The 23,197-nt window shown below is 46.1% G+C and overlaps 1 protein-coding gene across 4 annotated transcripts in view; it reads left to right on the top strand.

Moving 5' to 3' along the window:
* The window catches only part of NUP85 (nucleoporin 85), a 31,380-nt gene that overhangs the window by 6,091 nt on the left and 2,092 nt on the right, over positions 1 to 23,197 (top strand). For all 4 annotated transcript variants that reach the window (XM_045814560.2, XM_087854119.1, XM_087854120.1 and 1 more), the window contains 14 exons: positions 845 to 1,007; positions 2,873 to 2,943; positions 4,329 to 4,372; positions 6,466 to 6,535; positions 7,711 to 7,832; positions 10,965 to 11,099; positions 11,203 to 11,325; positions 11,743 to 11,874; positions 12,235 to 12,341; positions 21,489 to 21,572; positions 21,675 to 21,740; positions 21,945 to 22,096; positions 22,855 to 22,972; positions 23,077 to 23,177. In XM_045814560.2, coding sequence (XP_045670516.1) covers positions 845 to 1,007; positions 2,873 to 2,943; positions 4,329 to 4,372; positions 6,466 to 6,535; positions 7,711 to 7,832; positions 10,965 to 11,099; positions 11,203 to 11,325; positions 11,743 to 11,874; positions 12,235 to 12,341; positions 21,489 to 21,572; positions 21,675 to 21,740; positions 21,945 to 22,096; positions 22,855 to 22,972; positions 23,077 to 23,177 — 1,488 coding nt within the window. The remainder of the gene's footprint in view (positions 1 to 844; positions 1,008 to 2,872; positions 2,944 to 4,328; positions 4,373 to 6,465; positions 6,536 to 7,710; positions 7,833 to 10,964; positions 11,100 to 11,202; positions 11,326 to 11,742; positions 11,875 to 12,234; positions 12,342 to 21,488; positions 21,573 to 21,674; positions 21,741 to 21,944; positions 22,097 to 22,854; positions 22,973 to 23,076; positions 23,178 to 23,197) is intronic.

Below are 23,197 nucleotides of genomic sequence, written 5' to 3'. Positions count from 1 at the left end.
GTAGAGGCTGACGTGGGGCTCCATCTCACAACCCTGAGATCATGACCTGAGCCAAAATCAAGAGTTGGACTCTTAACTGACTGAGCCACCCAGGTACCCTCATTCATACTTTTTATTTATTTTTTTAAAGATTTTATTAGAGAGAGAGCAGGAGAGGAGCACGAGTGCGGTGAAGGGCAGAGGGAGAAGCACACTCCCCACTGAGCAGGGAGTCAGACGTGGGGCTGCATCCTAGGACTTTGGTATCATAACCTGAGGTGAAGGCAGATGCCCAACCAACTGAGCCACGCAGGCGCCCCCAATTCATACTTTTTAAAATGAAATCATAGCAAAGAAGCTGAAGCTTTTCTAATTAGATAACTCAATTAAAAATTTAAAATGAGGGGGTGCCTGGGTGGCTCAGTCAGTTAAGCATCTGCCTTTGGCTCAGGTCATTATCCCAGGGTCCCAGGATTGAGCCCCACATAGCGCTCCCTGTTCAGCGGGGAGCATGCTTCTCCCTCTCCCTCTGCCTGCCACTCCCCCTACTTGTGCGCACACACTTTCTCTTTCTCTATCAAGTAAACAAAATCTTAAAAAAAATTTAGGGTGCTAGCGTGGCTCAGTTGGTTAAGTGTTTGCCTTCAGCTCAGGTCATGATCCCAGGATCCTGGGATCAAGTCCCTAATTGGGATTCCTGCTCAGCAGGGAGTCTGTTTCTTCCTCTACCCTTCCGCTTTTTGTGATCTCCTTCCCTCCCTCCCTCCCGCCGTCCCTCTCTCTCAAATAAAATCTTAAAAAAAAAATAAAGTGAATTCTTGTATGAGGGTAATGGTGATTGCTGTTAAATTTTTTTCTGTTTTAGAAAAATCAGAGACTGAATCAGGCTGCCCCTTTATCTATATCATCCGAAAGGATATAGATGTTTACTCTCAGATCTTGAGAAAACTCTTCAATGAATCCCATGGAATCTTTGTGGGCCTCCAGAGAATTGAAGAAGAATTGACTGGAAAATCCAGAAAAGCTCAGTAAGTAGGCTGCTGATAGGTGCTGAAGTCCACAACTAAATTGTGAAAGGCAAATGAAATGCATTGTTGTCCTTTTTTTTTTTTCCGTAAGATTTTATTTATTTGAGAGAGTGAGAGTGAGTGAGAGCAGGGGCTGGGGTGGAGATGGGGGAGAGGGAGAAGGAGAAGCAGACTCCCTGCTGGGCAGGGAGCCCACTGCAATGTGGCGCAGGGCTCCATTTCAGTACTCTGGGATCCTGACCTGAGCCGAAGGCAGCTGCCTAGCCGACTGCGCCACCCAGGCACCCTTAGAACTGTTTTTCTTGCTAAAGATTGCATCTTAGTAACTAAACCAGTTCCTTTCTCATGGATATTTGTTTAGTTTTGTCATTGCTTTTTTTAAAGACTTTATTTTGAACTAATTTTGACTTACAGAAAAGGTACAAAAATAGTAGATTCCTGCACATACCCTTACCCTGCTTTGCATCATTATTATTTTTTTTTTAAAGATTTTTTATTTATTTATTTGACAGAGATAGAGACAGCCAATGAGAGAGGGAACACAAGCAGGGGGAGTGGGAGAGGAAGAAGCAGGCTCATAGAGGAGGAGCCTGACGTGGGGCTCGAACCCGGAACGCCGGGATCACGCCCTGAGCCGAAGGCAGACGCTTTAACCGCTGTGCCACCCAGGCGCCCCCTGCATCATTATTATCTGCATAACCATATTACTGGTACTTAAACCAGGAAACTTAAACTTTGGTGCATTATGATTAAAGACTTCATTTGAATTTCACCAGTTTTTCTAGTAAGGTCCTTTTTTCTCCTCTGTAACTCAGGTTGCATTTATTTTTTTTCCCCCTTAGTCTCTTTAATGACCTTGACCCTTTTTTTTTTGAAAAATTTTATTTATTGGGGTGCCTGGGTGGTGCAGTCATTAAGCGTCTGCCTTCGGCTCAGGGCGTGATCCCGGCATTCTGGGATCGAGCCCCACATCAGGCTCCTCTGCTAGGAGCCTGCTTCTTCCTCTCCCACTCCCCCTGCTTGTGTTCCTTCTCTGTCTCTCGCTGTCAAATAAATAAAATCTTTTTTTTTAATATTTTATTTATTTGACAGAGATAGCCAGCAAGAGAGGGAACACAAGCAGGGGGAGTTGGAGAGAGAGAAGCAGGCTCCCGGCCAAGCAGGGAGCCCGATGCGGGGGTGGGGATGGGGGGGGTTTCGATCCCAGGACGCTGGGATCATAACCTGAGCCAAAGGCAGATGCTTAACGACTGAGCCACCCAGGCGCCCCTGACCTTGACACTTTTAAAAAATATTAACCAATTATTTTGGTGACTATCCCTCCATTTGGGTTTTTCCAATGTTTTCTCGTGATTGGAAAAAGGTTATACATTTTTTTTAAGGTTATGCATGTTTAGTAAGAATACGATAGAACTGATATGATGTGTCCTCAGTACGTCATATCATGGGGTTTATGATGTTGATGTTTTATTACTGGTTTCGTTGACCTTGATCACTTTCTTAATGTGGTTTCTTCACTATAAAGTTACCATCTTTCCCTTTGTAACTAGTAAGTATTTGGAGCAGAAACTTTGAGATTATGCAAATCCTGTTTCTTCTTAAATTTTCAACCACTAGTTTTAGTGTCCATCAGTGGATCTCATCTGCAACAATTAATGTCAGTATGGATTCATGGATATTTATTTTACCCCATGGTTTATGTCATATGTTACTTATTTTGATGCGTAAGTTGTTCTAGCTTTGGTAGTTAGGAACTCCTTTAGGTTGGTTCCTGTCTTTGAGCAAGCTCCTGTTAAGAACTTCCTTGCTTTTTGTCACCACAAGATGCTCCAGGCTCATCTTCTGTGTCATTTCATTTTTTGTAGGTTGGTCCGAGTGAGTAAGAACTACCGATCAGTCATAAGAGCATGTATGGAGGAAATGCACCAGGTCGCAAGTAAGGATTTTATATGTGTATGTGTGATAGTAATTGAAATGTTTATCTGGCTATCGAGATTTAAGAATCTATTTGACTTTCCAGTTTTATTTTTTATTTTTTATTTATTTATTTTTTTAAAAGATTTTATTTATTTATTAGAGAGACAGCCAGCGAGAGAGGGAACACAAGCAGGGGGAGTGGGAGAGGAAGAAGCAGGCTCATAGCGGAGGAGCCTGATGTGGGGCTCGATCCCATAACGCCAGGATCACGCCCTGAGCTGAAGGCAGACGCTTAACCACTGTGCCACCCAGGCGCCCCTAACTTTCCAGTTTTAAACTCTTACTTTCCTGTCTTACATAATTCTTAATTTTTTGGCAGCTGCCTTGAGTACTTTTTTTTTTTTTTTTTTTTTAAGATTTAATTTATTTCTCAGAGAGCACAAGCAGGTAAAGCTGCAGGCAGAGGGAGAAGCAGGCTCCTGGAGCCCGATGCAGGGCTTGATTCCAGGATCCTGGGATCATGATCTGAGCCAAAGGCAGATGCTTAAACAACTGAGCCACCCAGGCGTCCCTTGAGTAGATTTTTCAAGTTAGAACATAATGAATTGACAGGTGTGAGACTAAGGGTCAAATTAACAACCTTTGAAAATCACATTCCTGTTTTTTTTTTAACCTTGGTGATTTCTTCCTTCCTCCACTCCCTCCGCTCCCTTCCCCTCCTTCTAAAAGATATAATATTTTGAGAGAGCACCTGTGAGTGTTCGGGGAGGGGCAGAGGGAGAGAGAGTCTTAGACTCTGTGCCGATCACAGAGCCCGACTCAGGGCTTGTTCTCAAGACCCTGAGATCATGACCTGAGCTGAAACCAAGAGTTGTTCACTTAACCAGCTGTGCCATCCAGGGATCCCTAACCTTGGTGATTTAAAGTCACTATAACCATGAGAGTCACGTGACTCCTAGATGCTGAGTAGAGTCTTTTATAACCTGATGGTCTCTTTGCAGTTGAAAGTGTCACTTTTAACTTGAGGGCATTGGGCTTGCAAATCATTGATCTGCAACAAAGAGATATGAAGCATTTTTAAAAATCTGTAGTGAAGGGGCACCTGGGTGGCTCAGTCAGTTAGGCATCTCACTCTTGGTTTCAGCTCAGGTCATGATCTCAGGGTTGTGAGATCGAATCTTACATCAGGCTCACGCTGAGTGTGGAGTCTGCTTAAGATTCTCTTTTCCTCTGCTCCCAGTCCCTTCTCCCAACAACTCGTGCTGTTAAAAAATAAAAATCTGTAGTGAAGTTGGGTGGTCATTAGAGAAAACAAAGGCACAAGCCAAAGAACCTGGAATATGAAGATATAACTATGAGACTAAAAGTTTCATTGCTTACTTAAAATGTTTTGTGTTTTGTTAGTTGCTGCTAAAGATCCAGCCTGTGGTCGCCAGTTCAGCAGCCAGGTAAGGGGGGCCACCTTTGTTGTCCTGCTGGCACCGTTATGTCCTTTTGCATCCTCAGCACCCACCTGGGGTGACTTTACAATCATTGTTTTTGTTGTTGTTTTGTTTTTTAAAGATTTATTTGAGAGAGTGAGCATGCGTGTGAGCAGGGGAAGGGGCAGAGGGAGAGGAGGAGAGAGAGAATCTCCAGCAGACTGCCAGCTGAACAGTAAGCCCAACAAGCTGGATGCGGGGCTTGATCCCGTGACCCTGATATCATGACCTGATCTGAAATCAAGAGTCAGATACAACCTACTGAGCCACCCAGGTGCCCCACAGTCATTGTTTTTGCAGAAGTCTTTTCTTTACAGCTAGATAGGCAACTCTTTGGGGGTAGTAAGGATCATCTTGAACTTCCTGGTGCTCCCTTCAAGGCATAGCACATTGGAAGACAAGGGTGTGCTTGATAAGTATTTGTATGAGTTTCTAGTTCTTTTTTTTTTTTTTGAAGATTTTATTTATTTATTTGAGGGAGAGCGAGAGAGCACAAGCAGGGGAAGGGGCAGAGGGAGGAAGAAATGGATTTCGCACTGAGCAGGGAAGACCCTGGGATCATGACCTGAGCAGAAGGCAGATGCTAAACTGACTGAGCCACCCAGGCACCCCAGGTTTCCAGTTCTTATGGGAAGTGTCAATCCTAAACAAATTGTGTCACCTGCGATAGTGAGCTGAGCTTTTGGAATCACCAATTATTTTTATAAACTGTACTCAGCTCATGAAACCGGTATTTTTTTACTGAGTTGTTTACTTTAGTTGGAGCTGGAAGATGACTGAAAGAATTCTTTCTTTAGTAGAATCTTGATAGTGTTCAAACTCAGTAGTGAATAGGGACTAGTGCACTGTCTGTGGTCCACTCTAGTGCACAGTCAGCAAAGCATTTGTTTTCCCTTATGAATAAGGTAGTCTTTGTGTGTGTATGAAAGGAGGGTGGGGAAGAGGAGACTGCATGTTTCTAAGGGCAGGGTCCAGACCTGATTGATTGATTGATTGATTGATCTTTTAAAGATTTTATTTATGTATTTGACAGAGATAGAGACAGCCAGCGAGAGAGGGAACACAAGCAGGGGGAGTGGGAGAGGAAGAAGCAGGCTCACAGCGGAGGAGCCTGATGTGGGGCTCGATCCCAGGACTCCGGGATCACGCCCTGAGCTGAAGGCAGACGTGTAACCACTGTGCCACCCAGGCGCCCCCAGACCTGATTTATTTTTGTGCCTTATATTGGGTTTGCCTTTTAACAGACTTTTAAATTATTTATTTTTTATTTGAAAGATTTTATTTGTCAGAGAGAGAGTGAGAGCACAAGCAGGGGGAGTGGCAGGCAGAGGGAGAAGCAGACTCCCTGCTGAGCAGGGAGCCTGATGTGGGACTTGATACCAGGACCCCAGGATCATGACCTGAGCCAAAGGCCGGCACTTAACCAATTGAGCCACCCAGGCGTCCCTAATAGCGTTTTTTAAACTTTAGTCCCTTGAGTACCAACTTCAGAATTTTTGCCGTATCTGTAGAATTTTTTTTTTTTTTTTTAAGATTTTATTTATTTGTCAGAGAAAGGGAGAAGGAGCAGCAGGCAGAAGGAGAAGCCGACTCCCTACTGAGCAGGGAGCCTGATGTGGGACTTGATCCCAGGACCGTGGATCATGACCTCTGAGCCAAAGGCAGATGCTTAATCAACTGAGCCACCCAGGTGTCCCATGTAGAATTATTAATATTATTTACTGAATATTTTTCTTAGACTCGTCTCCCATTTTACTTAGAGCCTCTTTCTAAATCATAATATTCATGAAGACCTTGGGCATGATGATCTAATTCTATTCTTCTATAATGTACGTTAAACTAAAACAAGAGCCATGAGAAAAAAAATGTTAGTCTGTCTACCACCCCCTAAAATTTTCTCACTGGCTTCCCTGTGGGAAATCCTGTCATAGGAATATTCAGTAATTGTTGAATTAATGATGAATGACCGTCATATGATTGAAGCCCTGCTTCATTCCTTTGCTCTAAGAGAAATGTCAGGAATGTTTTCAGTTAAAACTTTGTCTCCATTTCTTCCTTAGGTCTCCATTTTGTCGGCAATGGAGCTCATTTGGAACCTTTGTGAGATTCTTTTTATTGAAGTAGCCCCAGGTGAGCATGGAATCACCCCTTCACAACATCAAAGGTATCCCCCTGCCCTTTCCTCTTCGTCTTTCCTGCGTGTTGTGATGAGCGTTATATTGCCAAAAATGCTCTTTTCATAACTCTTCATCAACGTAACTAGCAGAAAGCTGTACGTAAGACCCAAAGAAGCCTGCCGTTTTGTCAGATACTACAAAGAGTCAGAAAGAATGCCTTCTGAAAACCTAAGATGTTGGGCAGGTGACCCCTGAAAAACACCAGGAAAGCATACTGGCCTAGGGTGTGACAGGGTGGTCAGGATTTATGTGGTGGACTAGTCAAGCTTAAGAAGGGTTTAGGAGAATCGGGAGAGGCATGGAATGAGTTCTCCCTCCCAGCCTCAGAAGGAACTTCTGAGACTTCTGGCCTCCGGAAATGTGAAACAAATGGCAGTTGTTTAAAATTGAAAATAAAAATTAAAAGAAAGGAAAAAAAGTTTTAGGGACGTGAGGAGGGATTAGATGGCAGGAGGTCAAGTCACTTGGAGAATTCTGTCCCTCGTGATTGGGGAGGTGGCTGTGCTACGTGTGGACTCTCCGCTCCTAGTTATTCCATGTTCTTGAGCTAAACTGTGCTCGGTATGGTATCCTGGCTTGAGTGGGCTCTCGGGGGAGGTGCTGCAGACTTTTTTGCATTCTCTTGACGGTTTATGTTTGCTGTTATCCATAAATGAGTGTTAATCTGTGCATTCATAGCTTTTTATTCATACTCCCGCTAAAGCCCTGAGCAATGTGCAATTAAAATTAGTTGTTTCTATGTTTATCCCCTCCAGCACATTTTGAGGGCTGTTGCTATGTTTTCATCCTACCTAGCACCTAGTCAGTAGCAGTCCCTCAGTGGCCATTCCTTACATAGCCATAGAGTACTGCATAGTCGTGAAGAATTGGGGGTGGAGTGGGTGGTGAGATTCAGCCCTTTCAAAGACTCATGAAAGGTGGAGCTGCCTGGCTCAGAGGAACTATTCGTAAAGGTCCATTTGCTAGTCCAGTCCTTATTCAGTCCATATGGGTGCCCACCTGAGTGAGATAAATCACATCCTACATAATCATCTTGTCTGCCCTACATTTTGTCTGTACTACGGGCTAGTGGAATTTGCTGCCGATGAAGCTGAGGTTTTTGTGTGTAACAAGAGTTTTTCCTCCCAGCCGGCCCTCTCCTCCTTCACCTCCTTGACTGGGTCCGACTGCATGTGTGTGAAGTGGACAGTTTGTTGGCAGATGTCCTGGGCAGTGAGAGTCCAAGCAAACATGAGAGCTTCTGGAAGTTGGTAAGCATCTCCTGCAGGCCGGGCCTTCCTGACTTCCCCCTCAGGGTCTGTTTTTCCCAGTGCTTGCGGGCGGGCCTGAGGATTGCCTGCTGAGCCTGCTCACACTCGGACTGGCTCCTTGGGTCTGTGGTTATGGAGATGCTCTTAGATTTTTTCTTCTCTGCTCCACAGGAGAGCTTAGAACTAAGTTGTCATGTAAGAAAAGTAATGCTTTGTAGACTTTCCAGTGAGCAGGGAAATTTAACTTATGAATCTAAGGAAGAGATAAAACTGTTGGATAAGAGCTGGAGGGGGTGGGAGGTTAAATGAGCAGGAGGGGTTTGAAGTGGTAGAAATTTTACAAAACTGGATTGTAGTGATGGCGCACAACTCTGTAAACTTACTAATTAGGTGAATATTTATAGTGTAGAAGTTACAGCTCCATATAGCTATTAAAAACAAAAGGATTGATGATCTTTGAGTCATTTTGGAGTATCAGTTTGGAAGTCAGGGTGTGTATTGGGGTTGTGCGTGTGGTGGGTGGGTATGTATGTATTCTATGCCAACTGACCTGTGACTCAATTGGGAGGGACTGGGGAGAAGATTGCTGATTGTCCTGAATAATGGAAAGTTGATTAAACTTATAAAATCTGGAATTCTATTAAGGAATTGTTGCCTTTGATGCTATTTCTGGGATGCTTTAGTTGCTGGGAGATCTGCGCAAGTGGGGGGAGAGCCTTTGTTCAGGAAGTATTGGGCCCACATTTTGAGTCTGATTCATTCACGAAGTATTTATCTAGTGCTCCTGTTTGCAAGGCACTGAGGAGACAACCATGACCAAAGTGGGCAAAGATTACTGCCCTTAGGAAGTTTACATCCTGGGTGGGGAGACAGGAAATAAATATAGAAACAAGTAAAATACGTAGCATGCCTAACAGGGAAGCACTGTGGTGTGGAGAGCAGTAAAGCCAAGGTGGGGAATTGGCAGTGCTAGAGCTGGGGAATCAAGGAAGGCCTCCCTCCTGAGGTGATGTGGGGGGAGGGGCGCTGGGCCAAAGGAGGGGAAAGAGTGTTGCAAACGGTGAGACCTGTAAACGCTCTGACCTGGAGGCACAGTGGGATCAGGAGCAGCGTGAGCAAGGGCGGGAGTTGGAGAGGTAAGGGCAGAGAGTCACGGGGTCAGATTGGAGGGTTTCCTGGACTGTCATAGGGACTTTAACTTTCAGAGAGGAGGTAGAGCAGAGTGGTGAGAAGATGGTCTGTGGTGCCAGACTGCCCGAGTTAGCATCCCAGCTGCCTCTTACTAGCTGTGGGGTCTTAACAATTACTTAACAGCCTTTAGTTTCTTCTTCTGTACAGTGCAGATGATAGTAAGATTATATTTAAGATTATGTTATGATTAGGGCACATGGGTGGCTCAGTCACTTAAGCATCTGACTTCAGCTTGGGTCATGATCTTGGGGTCCTGGAATCAAGTCTCACAGCAGGGCTCCCCCCTCTCCCTCTCCTTCTGTCCCTCCCCCCACTCATGCTCTCTCTCTTGAAAAAAAAAAAAAGATTGTTATGATTAAAGGACGTATATGTGTGTAAGCTAGTTGATGGACACAATCCCTGAGTCAGATGGAGTGAGGGGGCATTGGAGAGCTGAGCATTCATGCTGTGATCGGATGTAGGTTTTCAAGGCTCTCTGGCTGCCCTACCGAGGATGGAACGAGGGTGGAAGCAGAGACCAGTCTAGAGGCTGTGGTACTAAACCAGGCGAAGATGGTGGTGACTTAGATGAGGATGGGAGCTGAACAGAGGAGGTGGTGAGAAGTGATTAGATTCTGGGTGCAGTTTACAGATACCGTTGGTTGGAGTTGCTAATAGATTGGATGTGCGCGTGTAAGAAATAGAATGTGGGAAGATCAGGTTGGTGAGTTGGAGGCAGCCGGGTGTTTACCTTTAGACATGCTACGTTTAAGAAGCCCATGAGGTCCAGGTGGAGACACTATGTCAGTACGGTATATAAGTCTGGAATCCAGAGAAGGAAGTGCAGGCTGGGGAGAAATTGGGGATTTGTCCGCATATGTATCTTTGGCTTTTTTGAGCATGACTTAGTATAGGAAAATGTTACTTTGTGTATTTTACATATTTGCTTGTATGTATATGCTGTTGGTTGTCATTATTTATGACAGTTAAGGTCTGTAAAGTTGCCTGAAACATTGTATTACTGATTATTGTAATATAGTATTCTTCCAGCCTCTGATCCCATTTTTGTCGGGTGATGAGTATATAACTTTATGTATGGTTTTCTTAAAGACACCTTATTTAATATATACTATTGACTTATTAACATTGAACTCTTAGCCAGTAACACTGTAGTGCCTGCCTGGATGAAGCTTGTCTAACACACATTTTCTCCCTGTGGGCCATCATCCCTTCTAGCACTTAGAACCACTGTGTAGCACTTCAGCACTACGCTTGAGGGCTCAGCAAAAAGCACAACAATACAAAAAAAGTGGCACTAGGTAGATCCTGAAAAAGATACTTGTTTAGTGTGAGAGTTGATACAAGAAGGTAGAGCGCCACCTTGTTCAGCCTCAGCTGGGAGAGTGCACATCGAGTGACTCAGTTTTTGCCACGCTGCCCATGTCCACAAGTAACGGTGAAAGTACCTCACGTACTGATTTTGGGGTTACAAATACATGTTAACAAGTAGGCAAATTCACAAATACAGAATCTCTGAATAAAGAGCATTGACTATATTGAGTGTATGTGTGTGTATGTATACTTGAACTGAATCTTTTATGAACCAGTCTTTACTTGATGTACTGTGCCATTTTCTCTTTTCTATTTCATTCATTCATTCATTCATTCAGTAAATTACCCAATGTGGGGCTTGAACTCATGACCCTGAGATCAAGAGTTGCATACTCTACCGACTGATCTAGCCAGGCGTCCCCATTTCATTTATTTTTAAAAAGTTTGTTGCAATCTGTAATAGGTTAAAACATGCAGTTTGAAAAGCATGGTACAGGTTAAAACCATTAGACTAAATGAGTTGGAGGGAAGGAACCATCACATTTCCATAGGCCAGGAAGCCCAAGTGTGGATTGAGGAGGCTGGCTTCTGGGCCTCCGTGAATGTTCATGCTCTTGTGTGTTCTCCCAGGTGACCATCTTGGTACTACAGGGCCGGCTGGACGAGGCTCGGCAGATGCTTTCCAAGGAAGCCGACGCCAGCCCCTCCTCTGCAGGCATGTGCCGAATCCTAGGGGACCTGATGAGGACAATGCCCGTTCTCAGTGTATGTGGGAGCAGCCCTGCTCTGCTGGGTCACAAGAGGGGTTCGTTCATTAAGCACAAGGGGTTTCTGTGGTGATGGCATCTCACTGTGTCTCTCCCCTTAGCCTGGTAACACCCAGACACTGACAGAGCTGGAGCTAAAGTGGCAGCACTGGCATGAGGAATGTGAACGTCATCTCCAGGATAGCACGTTTGCCGCCAGTCCTCACCTGGAGTCTCTCTGCAAGGTCTGTGAGAAGTCAGTCCAGCCCGGGGTCCGAGTTGGGGCTATGACAGCCAACACAGCAATGGCAGGAGCAAGGCTATCCGTCACCTCTGCCAGGAAGGAGAGAGCTTTCAGACCAGGTGCTCCAGTTGAGATCAGGAGAGGTTTTTTGTTTAGATTTTATTTATTTATTTGAGAGAGAGACAGTATGTGAGAGAGCATGAGCTGTGGGGGAGAGGGGGATGGAGGGAGAGGGAGAAGTAGGCTCCTCAATGAGCAGAGAGCCTGCTACAGGGCTCGGTCCTAGGACCCTGGGATCATGACCTGAGCCGCAGGCAGGTGCTTCACCAACCGACCATCCCAGGCGCCCCGAGATCGTGAGAGTTAACAGAGAAGTTAAGTTGGCTCTGGAACTGAGGGAAAATATCTCTTTCCTTAGATCATGTTGGGAGATGAAGCTGCCTTGTTGGAGCAGAAGGAGCTTCTGAATAACTGGTATCATTTTCTGGTGACCCGGCTCCTGTACTCTCATCCCACAGTGAAACCCATTGACCTGCACCTCTATGCCCAGGTGAGCCGGAACTCCAAGGGACAGTGGTGGGGAGTAGGAGTCCTGCAGGCTAGGTCATTTTCAGTGTGCGGCCTCTTTGAGTTGAACCTCCCTGGAGAACAGGAAGGATCTTCCCTTTGCCCATCCCTCCTCCTTTTAAGTTGATTTTTTGAGTAATCTCTACCCCCAACGTGGGGCTCCAACTCACGACTCTAGAGACCGAGAGTCGCACGTTCTGCTGAGCCAGCCAGGTGCCCTTCATTTGGCCCTTTTTGAAGGACCCCATCGCCCTTCTCCAGGGTTCCCTACACAGCAGCCCTTCCTGCCCCCTTGAGTCTCTGCTTCCACCTGGGAATTGAGTGGGTCACCACCTTTCCACAGTCCAGCCTTGACTTGTTTCTGGGAGGTGAGAGCAGCCCAGAACCCTTGGACAACATCTTGTTGGCAGCCTTTGAGTTCGACATCCACCAAGTGATCAAGGAGTGCAGGTAGGACCTGCCGCGGCAGCACCGTTTGTCTTTACGTGTGCAGTTCGGTGACACTAGGTAGGGTCAGAGTTGTGCAGCTGTGTTGTTCCTTCTTACTGGTGTCTTAACTTTCTTCCCACACACACGTTCCCCTCCTGAGCCACATGCAGGTAGATAATGGCTTCTCTCTGCACAAGCTTGGGGACCTTCCTGAGGCTACTGCATTTGTAACACTTTTCATTTCAGGCATGTTTACTTGAACAACATTGCAGTAAATTGCTTTGATATTTAAAATCCAGATAAAGCCAGCAAGCCTGTTTCTTGGAACCTGATGGATATGCAGACCACCTTAAGGGAGAGCACTTCGAGGTAGTGTCACTCTCTAGTGAGCCACGGGCTGCCACACCAGCAGGCTCCTCGAGGAGTCTGTTTAGAGCAGGGATTCTACACCACCCCCCTCCTCAAAAGGGTGTCTTGTCAGTGCACTGAACCTTCAGCAAGGCGGGCAAGGGAGTGTCAGACATAATGAATCAAAGGTACAGCTTGTCAGGAATTTCCATATATAGTAAGTCAGACAGGTTAGCCTCCCTTCTTGTGCAGCCTGGACAAGTGGGTACTGCACTGAAGACTCCCAGAAGGGAGACTGTTGGGAGCTACAGCAGACTGCTGGGAACTTACTCAGTAGTGAATTCACTGACCTCAACTGGATCTTTTTCAGTAGATCTGGGCAATGGGAAGAGATCCCCTTCTGCTATGCTCCTCCTGTTTGAGCCAGAAGAAAGCTGGAGCTTGAAGAGGATGGTGCTAGATTTGGAGAAAGGAAACTGGGTTTTGTGTCCATTTTTTTTTTCACAGATGTGTAGCTGGAGCTGGAAGGTGACTTACAGAATCTAGCTGATGGGGGCAGGGGGTATCTGCACAGAGTGGTTCATGCCACCACACACACGTGCTGGTATTTGGCTTTGTCATTATCTCTGCCTATAATTCGAAGTAGTGGCCATTCCTAAATATACTGTCTGTTACAGCAGTGGGTTATTTCCACCAGGGCTTCCTTCATAAGCCACATCTGAATTTTTCGGAACAAATCAGATTTGAGTAAAACCAGAAGGAAGGACAATGAAAAGGGAAAGCACCCTATTCTCTGCAGTGACAGTAGAGAAAAGAGAGGGGTGCCAGTGAAGAGGAGTGGTTTTCATGGATGCCACAGAAAATGGCACCCTCCTACCAGTCACACATAAGGAAGGATCAGGCTCTCAGTCCTTTAGTCTGGGCACCTGTCTGTCCTGGCAAGCAGGTAAAGGTCTAAAGTATTTTCTGTTTCCCATAAATTTTGGAGCTTGGGTTTTCCTGATCAGGAAGCTACTTCCTGCTCTATTCTGAAAGTGGTACCATTGTGCGAGTCCTGGAACCTATCTCAGGTATTGGAGGAAAGGCTGAAGTATCTTCAGAGAGAGTAGCAGAGTTTTAGAAATGTGCCCTCGGATTTGGGGTCTTGTGAGTGCTTGGTTTCTCCTGAGTTATACCAGTCAGACCCAAGCTAGGTTCCTGGGAAAGTGGTGAAGTTGGGCTAACGGGCTGGTGGTGTAGGGAAGTCTTGCTTTCTTTGGGTGTGATGTCAACTGGGTTCATGACTGCCCTGTCAAGGGGAATGAGGGGAATCCTTTTTAAAGGCGCTAAAAAGGAGATTTCTTTTTTTTTTTTTTTAAGATTTTTTTTTTTTAAGATTTTAATTATTTGACAGAACACAAGCAGGGGGAGCGGCAGGCAGAGGGAACAGCAGGCTCCGCACAGAGCAAGGAGCCCAGTGTGGGACTCGAGCCCAGTACTCTGGGATTGTGACTTGAGCTGAAGGCAGAAGCTCAACCCACTGAGCCACTCAGGCGCCCTAAAAGGGAGATTTCTAAATGGGCACCTGGTGATCCCCATGTTAAGTCTGCCAGACCCTTTGGGGCAGAAAAGGCAGTGAAGGGTTCTGAAGTTCTGAAGCATAGGCCATAGGTCATCAGCCCCTGCTGAAGGGCCACATGTTTGCTGTTATCTCCACATCTGAAAGGAGAAGTTGGGAATCCCGAGTGCTCACCCCCCCCCCCACCCCCAGCTTCCTCTGAAAGTCAGTTCCTTGCTATCCGGCAAAAGGAAACAGGGACCTGGCACACACTTCACCAGGAGCTGAGCAAATGGCAGCTTTCTGGTGCCCTTAAGGTCCTCCCAAAATACTGAACTAGAAGGAAACAGGCTTCCTTCAAGAACTAAGAAGAGGTCCAGTTTAATGTTTGCCTAATCTAGAATTTTCTTGCTGGAACTTTGGCCTGGCCCGTAACTTTGGCTGCAGTGGTGTGCAGACAGACCTTCACGTACCATTTGCAGAAGAAGGTCCCCAGCCGCCCGAGCTCAGCTGGGCAGTGGTTGCTGTAGAGCCCCCGAAACAAGAGAGGAGTTGGGGTGGGGGCAACAGTGGCTCCAGGGCAGGGCGGACAGTCCATTGGAGAACTACATTCCTCTGGGTAGGACCTTCACCCTGGCTGGTCTCCCCCGCTCCAGAGTTCTGTCTGTTCTAGCAGAGGCCACCCCAGAGCTGTAATTGAGCCTTCCTCAAATGTCTTTGAATGGTGAGGCTGTTAGCCTGGCCTGCGTAGAGCTTGCTTTAGGGTTCTCCATCATATCTGTGTGAAGCTTCAAAATCTGTCGAGACTTGTCTGGCTCTGCAGGGAGGGCGTATAGGCCTTGTTCAGCACAGGCCTGTCCTGTCTTGGTCACTCGAGCTGTGTCATTAGCTCTCTGCCTTCAGTGGTTTCTGCCCTGCGGCCCTGGAGGCTGCCGTATCCGCTTGGGAAGATGCTCGAGGGCTGCCAGACTGGGGCGTGGTGGGGCTCCTCAGCCACCTCGCTGGCGGGCTGTCTCGCCGTAACCATCAGCATCGGTCTGGGTAACAGCAGCTGTGTAGGCCAGATGTTGGGGAACCCCTGAAGAGAGGACCTTATATCAGATTGGAAGGTGAAGAAAAAATTCTTCAAGGAGGCTTCACTCGAGTCCTGAAAAGTTCAGCAAAGAAAGTTCAGCAAAAAACATCAGAAAAGATCATTTTAGGCAGAGAGAAAAACATGGGGAAAGACACAGGCAGGAAAGAAAGAAGGCCTGTTACTTGCTGAAGGAACTGCAAACATCTCTTAGAACCAAAAGACTAAATGAGGGCTTGAAGTGATAGAGGTCAGAAAGGAGTCAGATTAACAAGGACCAGATACACTGTACCAAATAGTTTTGATTTTATCCAAATGGGGAGCCACTGAGGATTTTCCGCAGGATAATGCTGTGGAATTTGTATTTGAGCAATTCGAAGAGTATGGAGGACAGGAAGGCTGATAGCTGGGAGACCAATCCTAAGGCTAATAAAAATCATCTGTGTGGAAAATGGTTAATAATTAACAGGAATGGTGATAATAGCTAACATTTATTAGACTAAGAACTTTTATGGATTATTTCAGTTTACTTGGAACAGACCTTGGAGGTAGGTGCTATTTTTTCATGCCTATCTTACAAATGAGAAAAGTGAGCCCTGGTAAAGTCACACTGCCAACTATCAAGGGCACTGTGGGTATTTGGACCCGAAGCCATTTGCTAAAGTCAGTACTATTTGGTGAGCTCTTGAGCACCAACCAAGCCATCAAGAAGCCCCGTATTAGCTCAACTTCAAGATCATCTCCCATCCAGCTCCTCCTCATCCCTCCTCAGCTGCCAGCCCAGCCCAGCCCAGACTTTTATAGGTGACCCGTGACTGGCTTCCCCATCCCCTCCTCCCCCCACCCCAACCCCGGGTCTCTGCATTGTCTGTTCGCACAGAACAGTGTGAGTACTCTTTTCAGTCTTTTTTTTTTTTTTTTTTTAAGATTTTATTTGTTTGAGGGGCGCCTGGGTGGCTCAGATAGTTAAACGTCTGCCTTTGGCTCAGGTCGTGATCCCAGGGTCCTGGGATCGAGCCCCGTGTCGGGCTCCCTGCTTGGCGGGGAGCCTGCTTCTCCCTCTCCCTCTGCTGTTCCCCTTGCTTGTGCTCTCTGGCTCTCTCTGTCAAATAAATAAATAAAAATCTTAAAAAAAAAATGTGTTTGAAATAGGTGGAGGGGGAGGAGCAGAGGGAGAGGGATGAGCACTCTACGATGAGCATGGAGCCCGACGGTGGGTTCTGCTCGATTCCCACCACCCTGAGATCATGACCTGAGCCGAAATCAAGAGTCAGACAGTCAAGCGGCTGAGCCACCGAGCTCTCCTTTTTTGTTTTTCTTTTTAAGTTTTTATTTCAATTCCAGTTAGTTAACATACAATGTAATATTAGTTTCAGGTGTGCAATACGTGATTCAACACTTCCATGCATAACCTGGTGCTCATCACAGCAAATGCCCTCCTTCATACCCATTATCTGTTTCCCCCACCCCCCCCATCATCCCCTCCGGTAACCAGCAGTTTGTTGTCTGTCGTTGAGTCTGTTTCTTGGTTTGCCTCTTTCTCTCCCTCACCCACCTCAACCCTTGCTCATTTGTTTTCTTTAAAATTTTATTTTTAAGTAATGTCTATACCCAATGCAGGGGTCAAACTCAGACCTCCGAGATCAAGAGTCCCATGCTCTACTAACTGAGCCAGCTAGGTGCCCTGTTTGTTTTGTTTTTTAAATTTGACATATGAGTGAAATCATATGGTGTTTGACTTTCTCTGGTTGACTTATTTCACTTAGCATAATACTGTTTAGCTCATTCCATGTTGTTGCAGATGGCAAGATATCATTCTTTTTTTGTGGCTGAGTAATATTCCAGTATGTATATGTATTTATTTATACATACATACGTACACACACCACATCTTTATCCATTCATTGGTCAGTGGACATTTGGGCTCTTTCCATAGTTTAACTATTGTAGATAATGCTGCAGTAAACATTGGGGTGCATGTATCCCTTTGAGTTAGTATTTTTGTATCCTTTGGGTAAATACCTAGTAGTGCAGTTGCTGGGTCATAGGGTAGTTGTATTTTTTTTTTTTTTAAAGATTTTATTTATTTATTTGACAGAGATAGAGACAGCCAGCGAGAGAGGGAACACAAGCAGGGGGAGTGGGAGAGGAAGAAGCAGGCTCCCAGTGGAGGAGCCTGATGTGGGCCTCGATCTCATAACGCCGGGATCACACCCTGAGCTGAAGGCAGATGCTTAACCGCTGTGCCACCTAGGCGCCCCCAGGGTAGTTGTATTTTTAATTTTTTTTTTTTTTTTAAAGTAAGCCCTATACCCAGTGTGGGGCTTGAACTGGAGACCCCGAACTTAAGAGTTGCAGACCCCTCTGACTGAGCCAGGTGCCCCATCTATTTTTAACTTTTTGAGAAACATCCATATGGTTTTCCATAGCGATTGCACCGATTTGCATCCCCACCAACAGTGCACAATGGTTCCCTTTTCCCCAGATCTTTGCCAACATCTGTTGTTTGTGTTGTTGATTTTAGCCATTGTAACAGGTGTGAGCTGATAGATCATTGTGGTTTTGATTAGCTAGTGTTTTTGGTGTTAAACCATGTTCTCCTGCTTTCTGTCCTAGTGGCTTCCCCTCACAAAGCCCTAAGTGCAGTGGCCTCTGCTTACCTTTGAATCATATGGGCTTCATTGTGAAGTAGGAATAAGACAGTTTCTGCTCCAGAACCTTTACACTGGCTGTTGCCCCTGTTTCAGGAGGGCTCCTTTCCCTTGTCTTCCTGTGGCAGGCTCCCCTCTTTCAGCCCTCTGTTCAAATAACTACTCCCTCTTGATTCATTTTCTATATGGAGCTTACTCTAGCAGGGCGGACTGTGTATGTGGGAAGGCAACTTGTTTTTATGTCTTATAGGTTTATTTTTTTTAAGATTTTAGTTTTGTAAGAGAGAGCGACTGAGCACGAGTGGGGGGGTGGGCAGAGGGAGAAGCAGACTCCCAGCTGAGCAGGGAGCCTGATCCCAGGATCATGACCTGAGCCAAAGGCAGACGCTTAACTGACTGAGCCACACAGGTGCCCTGTATCTTGTAGGCTTGTATTTGCTCAGCTTATTTAATATTCTTCCCTAGGACCAGCTATTTTTTAAGATTTTCTTTTTTTTTTAAAGATTTTATTTTATTTATATATTTGTCTCAGAGAGAGAGAGAGAATGCGTGCACAAGTGGGGGAGCGGCAGGCTCCCTGCTGAGCAAGGATCTCAATGCAGGACTCAGTCCCAGGACCCTGGGATCATGACCTGAGCCGAAGGCAGACGCTTCACTGACTGAGCCACCCCAGTGCCCACAAAGGAATCTTTTTAAAGCAATTTTATATCCATTTTCTCATTTTTTTCTTAAAACAGTCCAGGTAGGCAAAAGATAAAATTACTTACATGTTCTAGATGAAGGGGACAGAGAGGTAGGGGCTAACCGAAACTGTGGTCTTGAGTACCATTTGTGGTACCTTTTTCGTTAATCCACTGTCTAGTTAGTCATGATCCCAGTACCCTGGGATGGAGCCCCACATCAGGCTCCCTGCTCAGTGGGGCGTCCGCTTCTCCCCCTGCCCCTCCGCCCTGCTAGTGCTCACTCTCTCTCTCTCAAATAAATAAAATCTTAACAAAACACTGTCTAGTTAACCAAATGACAATATTCAGTTAAATTACTGATATACAAGGACCTATGATGAAATTAGAATAGGTAAGAGCAACATTATTCAGTGAATTGGGGTTTGTTTAGGGGGCTGCCGTAAAGAGATATCCTATTTATTGGGACTCTTGTCTAAAAAGAAAAAGGTCGGAGCTCCTGGGTGGCTCAGTCGTTAAGCGTCTGCCTTTGGCTCAGGGCGTGATCCTGGCATTGTGGGATCGAGCCCCACGTCAGGCTCCTCTGCTGAGAGCCTGCTTCTTCCTCTCCCACTCCCCCTGCTTGTGTTCCCTCTCTCGCTGGCTGTCTCTCTCTCTGTCAAATAAATAAATAAAATACTAAAAAAAAAAAAAATAGAACAAGGTCAGGAAGGAACACAGCAGAATTACAAACTGAGGAAAGCCATAGCTAAAGGAGAACCTGGGCCAAGGAAATACTCTAAAAATTTCAGCATGATAGGACTTTGTGTAGCACAGAATGAATTTATAGAACTCTTAGTATTTGAGGATGATTGTAGAAATACGGGTGTTTTTTAAAATTGGCAGAGATAATTCTTTTTTAAGATTATTTATTTGGGAGAGTGAGAGAACACAAGCAGGGGGAGCGGCAGAGGGAGAAGCATACTCCCCACTGAGCAGGGAGCCCGATGCGGGGCTTGATCCCCCTGATCCTGAGATCATGACCTGAGCCGAAACCAAGAGTCAAACACCTAACTGACTGAGCCAGCCCGGTGCCCCAGTTTTCTTTTAAGTAATCACTATGCCTGATGTGGGGCTTGAACTCATGGCCCTGAGATTAAGAGTCACATGCTCTACAACTGAGCCAGACAGGCACCCCAGCATATGTAATTTTTTGAATGTCATAGATACACAGAGTTATTAATAAAGTTTGAAAAAGCTAATCTTCAAAGTGAGCGTTAGGAAGGCTAACAGGGCCATTCCCTAATGGTGGAATCCTGGAACAGATGGAGTATAAGGATCTATAGCCCTAAGAACAAGGTAGAAGTTTTAAACATTTGTCCAGTAATTCAGTGTAAACCAATCCCTGTTCTTTTTATATTATGAAAGCAGAATTTTTTACCTTAATGCACAATTATACCTTGAAACCGTCTGCCTTGGCAGTCTGCCTCCACTTGTGCTTGATTTTGTTACAGAAAGCAGTCATTACAGAACTAATGAATCATTGAGCCTTACATTGGAAACCGGGGATGTACTGTATGGTGACTAACATAATATAATAAAAAATCATTAAAAAAAAAAAAAAGAAAGAAAGCAGTCATTAAAACTTCCCTAACCCCAGATTTAAAAAAAATAGTAGCATATTTGGGCACCTGGGTGGCACAGTTGGTTAGGTGTCTGACTCTTGGTTTTGGCTCAGACCATGATCTGGGGGTCTTGAGATCCAGCCCTGCATTGTGCTCAGCAGGGAGTCTGCTTGAGATTCTCTCTCGCTCCCCGTGCTCCCCCCAACTCTATTCTCATGCTCTCACTCTCTAAAATAAATACATCTTTAAAGAAATAGTCAAGAATTATATATGAACAGAAAGGCCTACGCCAAGTAACAAATGAATAATATCAGAAATGATGTATGTACACTGACAAGAAGTACATTGCCTTACTGTACACGAAATGATGCTGGGGAGCTCACAAACAACTGATGACGTAAAACAGTGATTTCCAAGGAATTTACTTCATCAGACCTTTAGAGGGCCCCAGAAGATTCTCGTGTTTTTTTTTTTTTTTTTTTAAATGATTTTATCTATTTGTTTGACAGAGAATACAAGCGGGGGAGCAGCAGAGGGGGAAGGAGAAGCAGGCTCCCCGCTGAGCAGGGAGCCCGATTCAGGGCTTGATCCCAGGACCCTGAGATCATGACCCGAGCTGAAGGCAGATGCTTAACCGACTGAGCCACCCAGGTGCCCCTGAATTCCATGTTTCATCAAGCATCAGAAACCACTAATCTTTTAGTCTTTTTCTTTTTTTAAATTGCTGTACAGTTGACGTGTGGGTTTAAGGTTTACAACATTTGATGATTCTGTACATTACAAATGCTCACCACCAGAAGTGCAGTTACCATGTGTTACCACATAAAGTTGTATTACTGGCTGTGTTCCCTATGCTATACTTTTCATCCCCATGACTACTCATTTTATAACTGGAAGTTAGGACCTCTTTACCTAGTCCTCCCATTCCCCCCCCCTCCCCTCTGGCAACCACCAGTTTGTTCTCTGTGTTTTAAGTCTGTTTCTTTTTATTCTTATACATTATTCTGTATCCACATTCTTTGCATCTGATTGGATCCCTGAGTTTTATTTTCACCGTGACATTCTCCAGAGATCTAGATCATTGGCTGCCACTTTGAGGGTTGACCATCTTGGGTATCCACTGGCAGTCCCCACATAGCACAGAGAAACTTCTCACTATGTGCTTTCAGACAGGTTTTCACTTGTCACTACCCCTCCCATCCTTTTACGCAAAGGATTTGTGGGGTCCCTGCTCACATGGGCCACACTCTGTCACCCTGACTCTCCTTGCCCGCAGCATTGCTCTAAGCAACTGGTGGTTTGTGGCCCATCTGACAGACCTGCTGGATCACTGCAAGCTCCTCCAGTCGCACAACCTCTAGTAAGTGTGTGGCAGCCATCCCAGCCCTCAGGGGTGGGGCTGCGGGAGGGCCCCGAATGGAGCAGGCCAGGGGTTTTGGTCTTCTGTTGTGTTTTGTTCCAGCTTCGGATCTAACATGAGAGAGTTCCTCCTGCTGGAATATGCCTCGGGACTGTTTGCTCATCACAGGTAGGAAGGCCCCGAGGGTGTGAGGTGGCAGCACGGGGTTTTTCAGCATGCAAGTACCACTGGATCTTGGATTGCGTTCTTGCCCATTTGGTTCCCTGAAGGCTACAGGGGTTCAGGGGAGGAGCCATCTGGGTACCAGTCCTCAAGCTGCAGGGCAGCGCATGGGCTAACCAGGCTCCCATGTCTGTCCTTGGATGGCTGCAGCCTGTGGCAGCTGGGAGTGGATTACTTTGACTACTGCCCTGAGCTGGGCCGCGTTTCCTTGGAGCTTCACATTGAGCGGATCCCGCTGAGCACGGAGCAGAAAGCCCTTAAGGTGCTGCGGATTTGTGAGCAGCGGCAGATGACTGAGCAAGGTGAGCCCGCCCTCCCCGGCGTACTTTCTGCTCATGCTGCGCCAGCCAGACTGGAGAGAGGCTGGGCGGTGGGTGCCAAGAGATAAGCCAAAACAGGAAAATTATTGAGGAAGGACGAATAGCTAGGGAACCATCAGGGCTTAGAAGCAATGGAGCACACTGCCTTTTAAAAAGATCCTGACCCACTTCCTCTTTCCTACTTATTCTACGAAGGTCAGGACTGGGGTCAGCTTGGAATTTACTTTTCCCAGGTGGGTTGCTCTTGCTAGCTAAGGCTGGCTCTGGGGAAGCAGGACCCGGGGCAGCTCAGGAAGAGCACAGAAAGCAAGCAGTGGTATTTGCCCCTTCTCCTTCACTGTTGAGTGATAAAAAACCCAAGTCGTTCTTTCCAGAGGCATTTGCTTATGACTGCCTCTGAAAGCACATGGCAATTCAAGACCCAAAGGATGTTTTTGGCACCTGGACAGATACTGAAGGAGCTGATCTGTGGGGAGCAATAAAAATCTTTTTTGCCACCCCTGAAATCAAACCAACTCACGAAGGCAATCCTGCCGGGCTGGGTCATAGTGTTAATAAAGCCAAGAGGCAATTTATAAACCCCAAAGTCCCCAGTGTTGCCAACCAAGTTGTACTTGGGGCCTGTGGAGAGGCTGCAGAAAGCTCAGAGGAGGTGGAAAGCCTGCTCCTTTCTGGCAGAGTTCAGGAATGGCCTGATTTGCGGGGTGAAAAGTTCACCTTTTGTCTTTTTCCCTGCAAAGTTCGCAGCATTTGTAAGATCTTAGCCATGAAAGCTGTTCGCAACAACCGCCTGGGCTCTGCCCTGTCCTGGAGCATCCGAGCCAAAGATGCTGCCTTTGCCACGCTGGTGTCAGACAGGTGGGTTCAACTGCTCCTGGCTTTCTGGGGACTGTTTAGGAAGATGGGAGGCTGCAGAAGGGTCCCTGGGACCGCTGCTCAGACCTCTGGGCCTGGTCTTGCAGGTTCCTCAAGGATTACTGTGAGCGAGGCTCCTTTTCTGACCTGGATCTCATTGACAACCTCGGGCCAGCCATGATGCTAAGTGATCGACTGACCTTCTTGGGTGAGTCTCTGGGCTCTGTG

Source organism: Ursus americanus, chromosome 23, assembly GCF_024610735.1.
Source record: "Ursus americanus isolate L20-20 chromosome 23, mUrsAme1.1.p, whole genome shotgun sequence".
Taxonomy (NCBI): Eukaryota; Metazoa; Chordata; class Mammalia; order Carnivora; family Ursidae; genus Ursus; species Ursus americanus.
Note: the sequence above shows the minus strand (reverse complement) of the source record. Positions and strands in the feature narration are given on the sequence as shown.